At 60.3% G+C, this 11,484-nt stretch overlaps 1 protein-coding gene across 1 annotated transcript in view; it reads right to left on the minus strand.

The window, feature by feature from the left end:
* Nucleotides 1-729: 729 nt before the first annotated feature.
* Nucleotides 730-11,484, minus strand: part of NDUFS2 (NADH:ubiquinone oxidoreductase core subunit S2) — a 10,978-nt gene continuing 223 nt past the window's right edge. The window contains exons 2-14 of the mRNA XM_085315569.1: nucleotides 11,309-11,415; nucleotides 8,083-8,273; nucleotides 6,863-6,983; nucleotides 6,230-6,342; nucleotides 5,448-5,522; nucleotides 5,080-5,157; nucleotides 4,624-4,709; nucleotides 4,092-4,211; nucleotides 3,741-3,870; nucleotides 2,988-3,083; nucleotides 2,502-2,585; nucleotides 1,077-1,134; nucleotides 730-916 (exon numbers count right to left, since the gene is read on the minus strand). Of these exons, the coding sequence (XP_085171695.1) occupies nucleotides 879-916; nucleotides 1,077-1,134; nucleotides 2,502-2,585; nucleotides 2,988-3,083; nucleotides 3,741-3,870; nucleotides 4,092-4,211; nucleotides 4,624-4,709; nucleotides 5,080-5,157; nucleotides 5,448-5,522; nucleotides 6,230-6,342; nucleotides 6,863-6,983; nucleotides 8,083-8,273; nucleotides 11,309-11,415 (1,297 nt within the window). The 3' untranslated portion in view covers nucleotides 730-878. The remainder of the gene's footprint in view (nucleotides 917-1,076; nucleotides 1,135-2,501; nucleotides 2,586-2,987; nucleotides 3,084-3,740; nucleotides 3,871-4,091; nucleotides 4,212-4,623; nucleotides 4,710-5,079; nucleotides 5,158-5,447; nucleotides 5,523-6,229; nucleotides 6,343-6,862; nucleotides 6,984-8,082; nucleotides 8,274-11,308; nucleotides 11,416-11,484) is intronic.

Genomic DNA, 11,484 nt, shown 5'->3' on the forward strand with positions numbered 1-11,484 from the left:
CCTTTTTTCAGGCCCCGCTCGCGTTAGGGAACTACCCAGGCCATGGAGGCTGGTTTCTCTTCTAGGAAATGGCAATTGCTCAAGAGCAGCAGGAGCTTGACCCGAAGCATCGCGTGTTAAGCCGGCAGCCAGTCCCAGATGCCTCGGAGTGTAGCTCTCCCAGCACAGCACCTTGGTGAAGCACGGTGCTGGGAGCTCTCCAGTAAGGAGCTGGTACCCAGCTAACTCCCCCCCCCCAGCCCGCTTCCCAACCCCCGGGATGCTGATGCACCGAGGAATCATCGCTGTCACCCAAGAGGAAGCTGTCGGCTGTGAGTCAGGCCCGGCCAAGCCACCGCGGTGGCTCTCATGGGGCTCGCCGGGGAAGGGAGGCAAGGGCCCGGCCCCAGCTCCGGCCCCGCACGGCTCGACRCTGCAGGAGAGGAGCTAGCTCACAGCCTGCTCCTCCACCAGCCTCAGGAGGCCTCGGGGCAGGGCAGCTGTGGGGAAGCGGAGGCAGAACAACTCCAATAAACTCCCACAAACTCTCCCTCCGGTCTCCCACAGGGTGGGGAAACTGCTCTCCAGGGCAGATYGTCCTGGGGATGGAGGACAGAGGGAAGAGAAGCTCTTGACCACAAGTCTCACAGAGAAGAGGGAGAAAAAGCGGAGTTTCACCCAGTTTCAGCTGGAAGCAAAGGGCAGACACAGGGTGTTGGTGGGGACAGAGGTGCCAGCTCCGAGCTGAGCAACAGGCAGGACACAGTTTYGTTTTATTTAACTCCAGATGAAGAACACAGCGCGCGAGGCAGATGAGGGAGAGCCCGGAGCATCCCTGCACACAGGGCAGCACATAGAGCACAGGGCAGGCGCAAGGGGGCCGRCCTGGGGCCACCACCTCACCGGTCCACTTCTCCGAAGACGATGTCCTGTGTGCCTGGCRAGAGGAGGAGAGAGATTAAGGCAGATTCAAAACCCAGGCCCCTCATCCAGCCCCAAAAAGCAAGGGAGGAACCACTAAGAACCAGTAGCTTGAGGAACTTGCACTGTCACGTAGCTGCAAGTGCTCAAGCCTCAGGCTGAGGAACCAAACATACCGATGATGGCCACGACATCTGCCAGCATGTGGCCCTGCGACATCCTATCCAGTCCGGCCTAGAGGAGAGAGGTCAAAGCACCCGTGTCAGCCTGGAGCCTTCCTCTTCTGCCACAATGAGGGTAAGGGGTCCCTGAGCCTTGCCCAAAGCTCAGGGAGCCCCTCGACAWGCTGTCACCCTGGCCTCCGTCCTGGTATGTGGCGTGGTGTGACAAGGACAGGGCTCGGGGTGAGGAGGGAGGATCTTGAGGACTTTCCCAAGGGTGCACAGCACCCCTGACCTGGCACTGCACCCTCCCCTTCCAGCCGCCATCACGTCTACCACACAGCGAGCACAGGAGGGGAAGTGGTAAGGAACAGAGCTAACGCGGCTCCTGGGGACGTGACAGGAGCTCACCCCAAGGAGAAAGGTCCCTGCCTCTCACCCAGGCTGCAGCTTCCAAATTTGAGGCGCRCATCTCCCAAACCTTGGTCCCGGCCGGGCTCCACGCAACCGCATGAGCTCTAGTGCAGGGGTTGAGCAGGGCCTGGCACTGCCCAGCCTCGCTCACCACTTCCAGAGATGGGTGCGATGCTGGCAACAAGCCTCAGGTCTCAGGCCTGAGGGACAGGGGTCCGGGAGCAGAGGGCGCGCAGCCCCCCATCAACACGGGTCCCTTCTTCAGGGAAGGAAGTGGTCTGCTATCAGCAGAGAAAGGAAACCAGCTCCAGCAGCGGAAGCACAAGAGGCCTCAGAGCAAGCAGCACCGAAGGGACAGTCGGGGCCTGAAGGAGCCTCYGCCACGCATGGCTGCGCCCTCACTAAATCCCAGCAACACTCGCAGCCTCCTGCGGTCCAGCGGCTACCTCTGGCCTAAGCCAACAGCCCCCCAAGGACCACGTGGCCTGGAGGGCCCAACGAGACTGGGAAGAGCTGTACCAGGAGCTGCCGACAGTGGGGACACGTGACCAACGGCCCTTCGGCCTCTGCCCCAGCCTCCAGGGTTAGGGCCATGCTCGGAGCGAGCTCAGCGTGGGCAGCCAGGGAAGGAAGTTCATCCTAGGAAGAGCCWGCATCTGCTGAGCTACATCCCTTTGACCAGCAAGGGCCAAGGACACACGGATCACAGCCAGCTCCCTCGAGACATCCCTCTGCTTTGAGCCAGGCTGGCCAGGACTTGTCCCCAGGAATAAGGTCACAAGGAGTCCTTGGCTGGCACCACCAAATGCAACCAAGACCCAACATATGGGGCATCGCAGGCCGCCAATCCAGCGGGCTGCACCTATCCCCCTCTTTCTCCTTCTGAAGGAGGAGCTTTGTGCTGGCTCCAGCCCAAATCACACTCTTGCAGCAGCACCTCTTCAACTCCCCCCAGTCCTCCASCCCCACACCGTGCCGACACCGCCCACGGCCCACCCAGCCACACGCCAGCACCAGATCACCTACCAGGTGAGCAAATCCAGGTGCCTTGATCTTGCAGCGGTAGGGGCGGCTGCTGCCGTCCGAGACAAGGTAGACACCGAATTCACCCTGCAAGGACACGAGGAGAGTCGGTGAGACGCAGCGACACCATCAAGGGGCTGCAGCTCACTATCTCAGCCACACAGGCTGTGTCCAGCCCAGCACACACCAGTCTCAGGTGAGAGAAGGGACCAAGGGAAGGGGATGGCCCATGCATCTGYGATTTGGGTAGCAAGAAGGCCTAAAGCCTCTTGAAGCCTTCAGCCACCTGGTGACAGGAGCGCCRTCACGTCCCCAGGGGTGTCAACGGGCAGCCAGGGCCAGCGGCTGTTTATACATCGCCAACCAGGACAGGCACCCACCACCCCATGCAGCCAGCACCCAYTCCCCTGGCAGTGCCGGGTGCTGGSCAGGGTGGGATCAGCCATACCACTGAGCCCATTGCCCCTTTAAAGCAATGAGGACGGGCACCTTGGGGGCTTCGATGGCCGTGTAGGTCGCTCCAGGGGGCACCTGGTAGCCCTCCGTGTAGAGCTTGAAGTGATGTATCAGGGACTCCATGGAGGTCTGTAAAGAGAGGAGCTGGTCACCACGGYGGAGGGACCGTGCAGCCTGCCTGAGGCAGGGCAGGCACACGGCCCCGTGCGTGCCAGGGACGGAGGCAGGCAGAAAACACCGCCCGCGCCCCTGCCCGCTCCGCGATGGCTGCTGACAGAGAGCGAAGCCTCAGGCACAGGAACTGGAGCTAACAGCGATAACAGCGTGAGAAGCTGAAGCGATAAGGCAGGGCAGGACTCATCAGATCTCCTTCTCGCTGGCTCGCAGCAGGCCCTGGCCTTCACTATGAGCTGCTTTTTGGCTAAAACGGGTGCTGCAAACCCACTGGCACTCAGTGCAAAGCCTTCCTCCCCACCCGTGCACAGCGAGAGCCGGCGGGAGGGGACGCGGCTCCAAAGAGACCAGGTAATTCCCCAGCTGAACATCTGCACAACAGTTCCCACCCGCCCAGCGGGTAGAGATAGAGATGCAGAGGCAGATGTCACAGGCCCAAACTTCAGCGCAGGAGTGACACACCAAACCACACTTCCTGCTCACTAGCACGAGCGCTGACACACAGCCAGTAAGACCCCAGTCCCCTCGCGCCGCTGAGCGCTCGTGTCGTCACCGAGTGCCAGCAGCAAGGCCCATCGGGGTGGGGCGGCAGGGACGGATTATGGCTTTTACCTTCATCTCTGCCCTTTTTGGAGGGGAGATTTTGGCGTCGTCCACTTTGATCTCCCCCTCAGGCATCTTGTTGAGGCACTGAAGGATGATGCGGAGAGACTGGCGCATCTCCTCGACACGACACAGGTACCTGGAAGGGCAGAGACGAGGGCTCAGCCATGAAGCCTGCCGTGCTGCCAGAGTCAGGGCAGAGACCCCCTGCTGCTCAGGACAAGCCCCCTGTGGGGAAAATACACAGCACCAATCCACAGGGAAGGTCTAACCCTGCCGAGGCCCCAGTACGCTGCAGAGGGTTCCCCAGCACCCTGCCCAGCTGGGAACACGTCCTGCACAGAGCGTGGCACCACGTACCTGTCGTAGCAGTCGCCTCGAGAGCCGATGGGGACGTCGAACTCCACCTGGTCATACACGTCGTAGGGCTGTGTTTTGCGCAGATCCCAGTGGATCCCTGAACCCCGTAGCATCACCCCACTGGGCAAAGAGAACCAGGTGAGCGACAGGCACAAATAGGGGTCCAGAGCAGCCAGCGCCTCCCAGAAAGATGGCTCACGGACYGCAGGCACATAGGGACAGCAGGACACAGTCACTGCAGCCACTGGGTTGCACCACTCYGACATTTATCAGACACTTGGGACTTCAGCAGTCAGGGCTGAGCTCTCTGGGTTCAACCCTGATCCTTCTRGGGCTGTCTGGAGACCTGGCGGGGCTGGCACCTACCTTCCAGAATCGAGAAGGGAGCCCYACAACATCCCCCATGTCTCCTTCACGGCCTCCCTGCCCCCTTCAGCCACGTGCCTGGCACCAGGCCAGGGAGGAAGMAGCAGCTCGACCCTGGTGGGAGGTCGAGCCACCTCAGCAAGCATCCCCGGACCGCAAGACCTACCTGAACCCATAGTTGAGAGCCTCCTCTGCCGTTATGACYCCGATGTCAACCGTGCGGTTCTTCCAAATGCGGTTGTTAGTGAGCATCTGCAGGCAGCAGGGTGTTAGCAGCCCWTCCGCAGCACCAAATTAAGGTAGGGCTGCCCCGCCATCTCCCCTCTCCGTACAGTTCCCTTCCCCTTGGCAGGGGTTTTCAGCCCTGCCAGTGCTGGATGTGCCTTTTAGCTACTGTGCGGTGCCAGCCAGTTCGACCCTCTGGCAACTYGGACCACCGCGTCACTGGGGGAATAATCCTATCCTGGCCGTGCCCAGAGGGCAGTGGGGACAGGCCACACAGGTCCCACCCCCCTAAGACAGCTCGCAGGGYGCTGGGAAATGGGGACCGTCCTTCTCTCCCAGCTTTCAAGCAGGACATGGCTCCTGTTCCATCATGAAACTGTTCATCCCGGAGTCTTACCTCTTCCACCTCATCTATCCGTGTGGAGAAATTCTTCACAAACTCATAGATGTCGTCCATCAGCCCCAGGGGCAGGTCCTGTGTGTGAAGAGGGCAAGATGAGTCCACGCACAGCCACCGGCATGAGGGCTGCAGGCTGGGAAGCTCTGGAGGGACAATCACCCGCACAGGGACACAGGGACGCCCCGCACATCTCCATCTCCGCCAGACCGGAGAGGATTTGCAGGGAGCTGTTCTCTAGCATCCCAGCAAGGTCCAACACCCGGGGCGACGACCTGCCTGTYCAATCCAGCTCGCAGGCAACGTCAAGCGATCGAGCTCCCACAACGCGTGGCCGAGACCGAGGGAAGCAGCGCGGCAGCCCTTACCTGGTGCACCCCACCAGGTCGGATGTAGGCRGCGTGCATCCGAGCCCCGGAGACCCGCTCGTAGAACTCAAACATCTGCAGGGGAGAGAAGGGAGCCCGCTGCACCCAGGCATGGCACAGCACCCCAGCTCCAAGGCCACATGAAGATATAGGGCACTCGCTCCACGTCTGCGGGTAGAGCTCAGCCCCAAATCCACCCCTGCAACATCACAGACAAAGCTTTTCCTCGTGGAAAGCTCTGAGACCTCGTGCAAGAACGGCTCTTGCTGTAAAATCCTCACTAAAGCCCCTCTTAGTATGGCCAGTAAACAAGAAAGCGTGCGAAGGTTCTGCAGGAGGGATGGTTCGCTCCGTCTGGTGCTCATGAGCCAGTCACCCAAGCCCACAAGCGTGGCTGCGGCCTCCCAAACTCCCCAGAAGCCTCCTGTTCCAACCACATCTGAGGTCAGATCTGTAGCATCCCCTCACACCTCGCCTCCCCCAGTGCTCAGTCCTTAAAGAAACCCTGAGGGCATCAAAACCTCCAGGTCTGCAACCTCCAGCTAGGCCAAACCACAATCTGAGTGACTGGTTCCCCATAGYAATTCCCTCCTCGGCACAACCCCTTTTAGGGCCTACAGCTCAAAACACCCTCTCCTGGGGGAAGGTTCCCTCCCCAGGGTTACAGAGAGATCCTCTGTCCTCTTCCTGGCCACCTTGTGGGGAGAGTGACCTTCTCAGAGAAGGGCTGGCAGCTCTGCCAGGCCCCTGCAGGCTCTCAGCACAGTTGTCCTGGCATTTACCTTCTCTCTCTCCTCAAACATCCAGAAGAACGGGGTCATCGCCCCGATGTCCAGTGCATGCGTGGTGACAGCCATAATGTGATTCAGGAGCCGGGTTATCTCTGCAAAGAGGACTGCAGGCAGAGACGGCATGTTAGAGGGATGAGTACCCCCCCATCTTCTGCAAAGAGTCCCCATGCCCCCGTACCACCCCCTAGAGAAGGGACATTTGGGGCTGAACCAGCCAGGACACAGGATCTGCCCCTGCCTAGATGCAGTGAAAAGCRGAGAGCTGTCCTTGGAAAGCTGGGGGGCACAGCCATGACCCCACYGAGGTGGGAGAAGCGGGGAGAAACCTCCCAGCTCAGAAGAAAGCCTCCTCCCTCCATCGTTCCTACAGGCAGGGCATCACTCAGCTGTCCCCAAACTGAACGTGGCGGGGCAGGAATCATTCCTCATCCTCCCCGGTATCTGTGGCTGCCAAGCAGGGACAGACCAGTGGGATTCGACGGCCAAGACCTTGACAAATGAGACCTTGACAGTGCCACAGGGTGGGCAGGGAAGCAAGGCAAGGGCTCGTGAGAAYGTTCCCCTTTGGGACAGGAGCGGGAACACCCAGACAAAGGATCCAGAGGTGCACGGAATCGTTCTCACCTCGGATCCACTGAGCCCTCAAAGGCGGACGGATGTTGAGGAGCTTCTCCACGGCCAGGGAATAGGCTTGTTCGTTGCACATCATGGACACGTAATCAAGACGGTCAAAATAAGGCAAGGCCTGCCAAGAGAAACATCGCTGAGGAGTYGTGGCTTGCACTCAAAAGCAGGCAGCAAAGGCTTGGGACTGCCAGGAGAGCTCGGAGGCGCCATCCAAACTCAGGTAGTGCTGGGACACGGACCCCAGCCTCAGCTCGCTCACTGCCTCACCCTCCATGGAGGGGGGACGCATGGCACAACCACGCAGAGGGCAGCAGGAGCGCGGCTGGGACAGCAGRGCAGACAGGCCTCGGACCTGCCCTGCCCAGCACTCCGGGCATTCCCACCACCCCCTCAGCTCTCTCTCTCTAGAGGTGTCCCTCACACCTGGTGACGGTCCCCAGCAGGGATTTGCCCCAGTTACCATGGCATCTTCCTGGTCAAACGCCAACCAAGAGCTACAGGTCATGTTAGGCCTTCCTGATAGAGGAATGTGCTACATGCCAGCCACCCCTGCTGAGAACCGACTCTTTCGGTGCCGGCGCGTGGCAGGCACAGCGGGACAGCTCTGCGCAGCTGCCACGGCGGCTCTCTCAAAGCCGCAGGCGGTCAACATCRTCTTGGCCCTGCGCCTCRCRCTCCGGGCTCCCTATCCGCTCCGCRCTGCTCCCTCCCCCTTCCCGGGGCTGCGTTATTTGAAGCGCTGTTCCTCCTGCTGGCAGGAAGGGTAAATCTGATTGGGATAATAAATCTGCAGAGCTCTGTTTACAAACGCCGCTGCAGAATCTGACAGGCAATTAAATCCACTTCCAGCACTCCAGAAGGCTGCTGACGTAGCTGATTAGATGGCCACGGACAGACACAAACAGCCTGGTATCTCTTAGCGCAAAAGGACATACCTTGGCTCTTCTCAGCACTTTCCTAACATTTTACTGAAGACTTCGCAGCAACTTACAGATAAAAATGACCCCAGAGCTGGCAGCTCTTTTCTGGACATGGAAGGAGACCGATTTCTTGATCAAACCAAAACACAAGCRGGAAAGGTTTGGCATCGGGCTCCTGCACAGTGCAAACACAGGGTGCTCCCTTTGAACACCCCCAGATGTGCTTGTCAGACCGTCTCCTCTGCAAGAGGCCACCTCAGAGGTTCAGAAGACCTTCGAAGCCCCACTGCAGATTACCTGGAGGTAAGTCTTGTACTCAATGAGCTTCTCAGTGCCTCGGTGCAGCAGGCCAACGTGTGGGTCGCACCTCTTCACAGTCTCCCCGCTCAGCTCCATGACCAGCCGCAGGACCCCATGGGCGGCCGGGTGCTGCGGCCCAAAGTTTATTGTCAAGCTAGAGACCTTCTTCTGAGCTGGAGGGTCCTTGTCTGCTCAGGGGAGCAAGGAGAAGAGTCGAGTTAGAGCATGAACCTCCAGGCAAGGAGAAGTATCCATCTCCCTTCAGAAGCACTGAGGCCCCAAGGTATTTTGCGGAGCAGAAGAACGGGACAGCCCTCGGCCCTCTTGGGCAGCGCAAACGCGCTTGGACCTGTAGAGCACGCGCAGCACAGATGCCTCAGCTGAGCTCAGCGCTTGGCTGGACACGGGGAACGCAATGTCCCGACAGACGGTTCCCATCTTGGCTGAACACAAGACTCACGTCCAAAGAGGTCCAAAGGCTYGCCTCTGCCTTCTGGACGCCGAGTCCTCGCTCGCCGCTGCTCCTGGCGCGCGGAGCACACCGAACGGCTTCCCGCGCTGCACTCRCGGAGGGGACTCAGACCCCAGCAGAGAGCGGCAGCGCAGCCCGAGGAAGAGCAGCGCGTCTCCCAGAGCACCGCTTCTCGGGGCCCCGGGGTCTTGCAAAGCCAAAACGGWGATGTGAAGTTCCCGAAGGGTAAAATATTCAAAATTCAACCTGTGCCCAATACAGAAACTTCTCACAGCAGCTCTGGTAGCGCAAAGAGCCAGACTCTCCCTCCACCCACTGCTCCTGGAGCTGCTGCAAGGGAAACTTGTCCCACATGCRCAACTATAGCACATTGCACCAGCAGAGCTGGGCCCAGGAGCACCAGGACACCTCACGCAATACAGGACGCAGCTCGGGACCAGCTGTGTCCCAGCTGTTTGGCAGCTGTGAGCTATTCCCTTCGGAGCTGAAGTCGCTACAAGGTACAAGGCATCTCCATACAGATAGCTGAAGAGAYTTCACCACTGTTGCCATCCTGGCCACGCTGTATCACCACGCTCAGTCATCTTACCCAAAGTACCCTAGAGAAGGGTGACGCCAAGTCCGCCTGGCCAAGTTATGCCATCACGGACGCAAGCTGCCCCACGATAAAACCAGAGCAGTCTGGCGTCACTGCTTCTGCTGATCTCCAAAAATCACAGGCAGAGGGCCCTTCTGGGTTCCCTTTCACTGCTACCACGTCAGGTCTTTCGGATGAAACCACGCGGCTGCCGTCGAGCTGCAGAGACCCCAGAACTCCCTCCCTTCGGTCCTCAAAGCTATCTTTGCTGATAAAATTTTGCTGAAGGAACAGAATTGCCTTGTTCCTATTTGATACCCACTTCTCCCTGGCAGCGCTGGGCTATAGTCCCTCTGCCTGAAGACTCCCCAGCCTGATTCTGCTCCTTCTCTCTCTTGCCAATATTCATGCAGCTAAGGATAAGAACAGGAGAAACCTCTCCAAGACCCCAAGGCAACCAGCCCACACTCAAATCCAGCTCAGCACCCTCTTCCCGCTCTGCTACATCTGCCAGATCAGCGTGTTACATGCACGGGAGCAGAAAAAAAAAAAAAAAAAAAACAACGTTTTCCCACAAAACACCCTTCTCTTGAGTACCAGCAGCACGAACAGCGGTAGCGACAAGCCCAGAAACTCCCTTCCCACTGACACTTTCTCCGCGCTGTCTCCAGGAAAAGGCCTCGCCTGCCCCGCGGCGATGCTCAAGCAAGGCAGCACTGCAGCGGCTGGTTGTCAGACCCGCGTGGCCCCGGGCGGACCTGCACCCCTGGGCCTCAGGTACTAACCAGGCACCCACTGAGCTAACCCAAAACCTGGGCACCTAGGAACTCAAAGCACCCAATGGGCACCCACCAGGCCTCCAGTGGACACCTCCCGAGCCCCAKGCACCCACTAAGCCCCCACTGAGCCACAGGCTCCCTCCAGTCAATTCAACAAGCCCCAACCTAGCTCTGAGCCCCCATCAAGCACCCATTGGGCTCCTACTGGGTAGACAAGAGCCCAGAACAACCACCACACTCCATAGCACTCACCAGACCCTTATGTGAGACACAGATACTTGCCCAAGCCCAAGGCATCTACTGGGCCTAACCCAGCCAACAAGCACCAGAGCCCAGAGTACCCACATGGCATCTTCCAGGYATCCAAGAGGCCAAGGCACCCAATAGGCCCCCACAGCATGCACTGGGCCTTCACTTCAGCCAAAGGCACCCTCAGAGCCCAAGCCACCCAGCCAGCACCCAGTGAGCCCCAGCCTGGCACTGCCTAGCCACCAAGCACCTACTAGGCCCAGAGCACCTACCAACCTTCTCCTGGGTACCTAGGACCCCAAGAGAACCACTAGGCCTCCACAGCCCCACCAGGACCCTACTCAAGCTACAGGYGCTCCCTGGGTCCATCATCCATCAAGCACCTGGTAAGCCTCAGACTGGCCCAGGGCAGCCACCAAGAACTCCCCAGGGCTGGGACACCCACTCTGCACTCCTCCAGCCCAGGGTACCTACCAGGCACCCACTGGGTCCCCAGGACCCCAAGGCATCCACCAGCCCAACCAGGCTGCCACTTAAGTCACAAGCAATCTCCTGGGTTCAGGAGGCCCGCCAAGCACCCGATGAGACCCAGAGCACTCACCACCCCCTCTGGGCCTCCTGAGCACCCACTGGGTCTGGGACACCCACTGAGCACTGAGGGAGCCCCACACTGGCCAAGGGCACCCACCAAGGGCCAGCAGGCCTGGGGGAACCCCCAGCACCCAGGCAGCCCCACGGCACCCACCAAGGGTCAACAGGCCTGGGGCAGCCCCCAGCACCCACACGGCACCCATCAAGGGACAACAGGCTTGGGGCAACCCCCAGCACCCAGGCAACCCCATAGCACCCACCAACGGTCAGCAGGCTTGGGGGAAGCCCCAGCACCCAGGCAACCCCATGGCACCCACCAAGGGTTAACAGGCTTGGGGCAACCCCCAGCACCCACACGGCACCCACCAAGGGTCAACAGGCCTGGGGCAGCCCCCAGGACCCACACGGCACCCACCAAGGGTCAACAGGCCTGGGGCAACCCCCAGCACCCAGGCAACCCCATGGCACCCACCAAGAACCAACAGGCCTGGGGCACCCCCAGCCCTCTCAGGCAGCCCCACGGCACCCACCAAGGCCCCCCAGCCCCCCGCTCACCGTTCCAGGGCGGCGGCACCCACTTCTCCGTCTCCTTGGACGGGTACATGACGGCGCCGGCGAACTGCTGCGCCCACTCCACGTCGGGCTGCCATTGCCGCGCCGCCCTGCGCACACACAGGCCGGTGAGGCGGGGCGAGGCCAGACCAGGCCCGGCCAGGCCCGGCCGCCGCCGC

Source organism: Rhea americana, unplaced genomic scaffold (genome assembly GCF_003343005.1).
Source record: "Rhea americana isolate MKP2758 unplaced genomic scaffold, rheAme1 scaffold_430, whole genome shotgun sequence".
NCBI lineage: Eukaryota > Metazoa > Chordata > Aves > Rheiformes > Rheidae > Rhea > Rhea americana.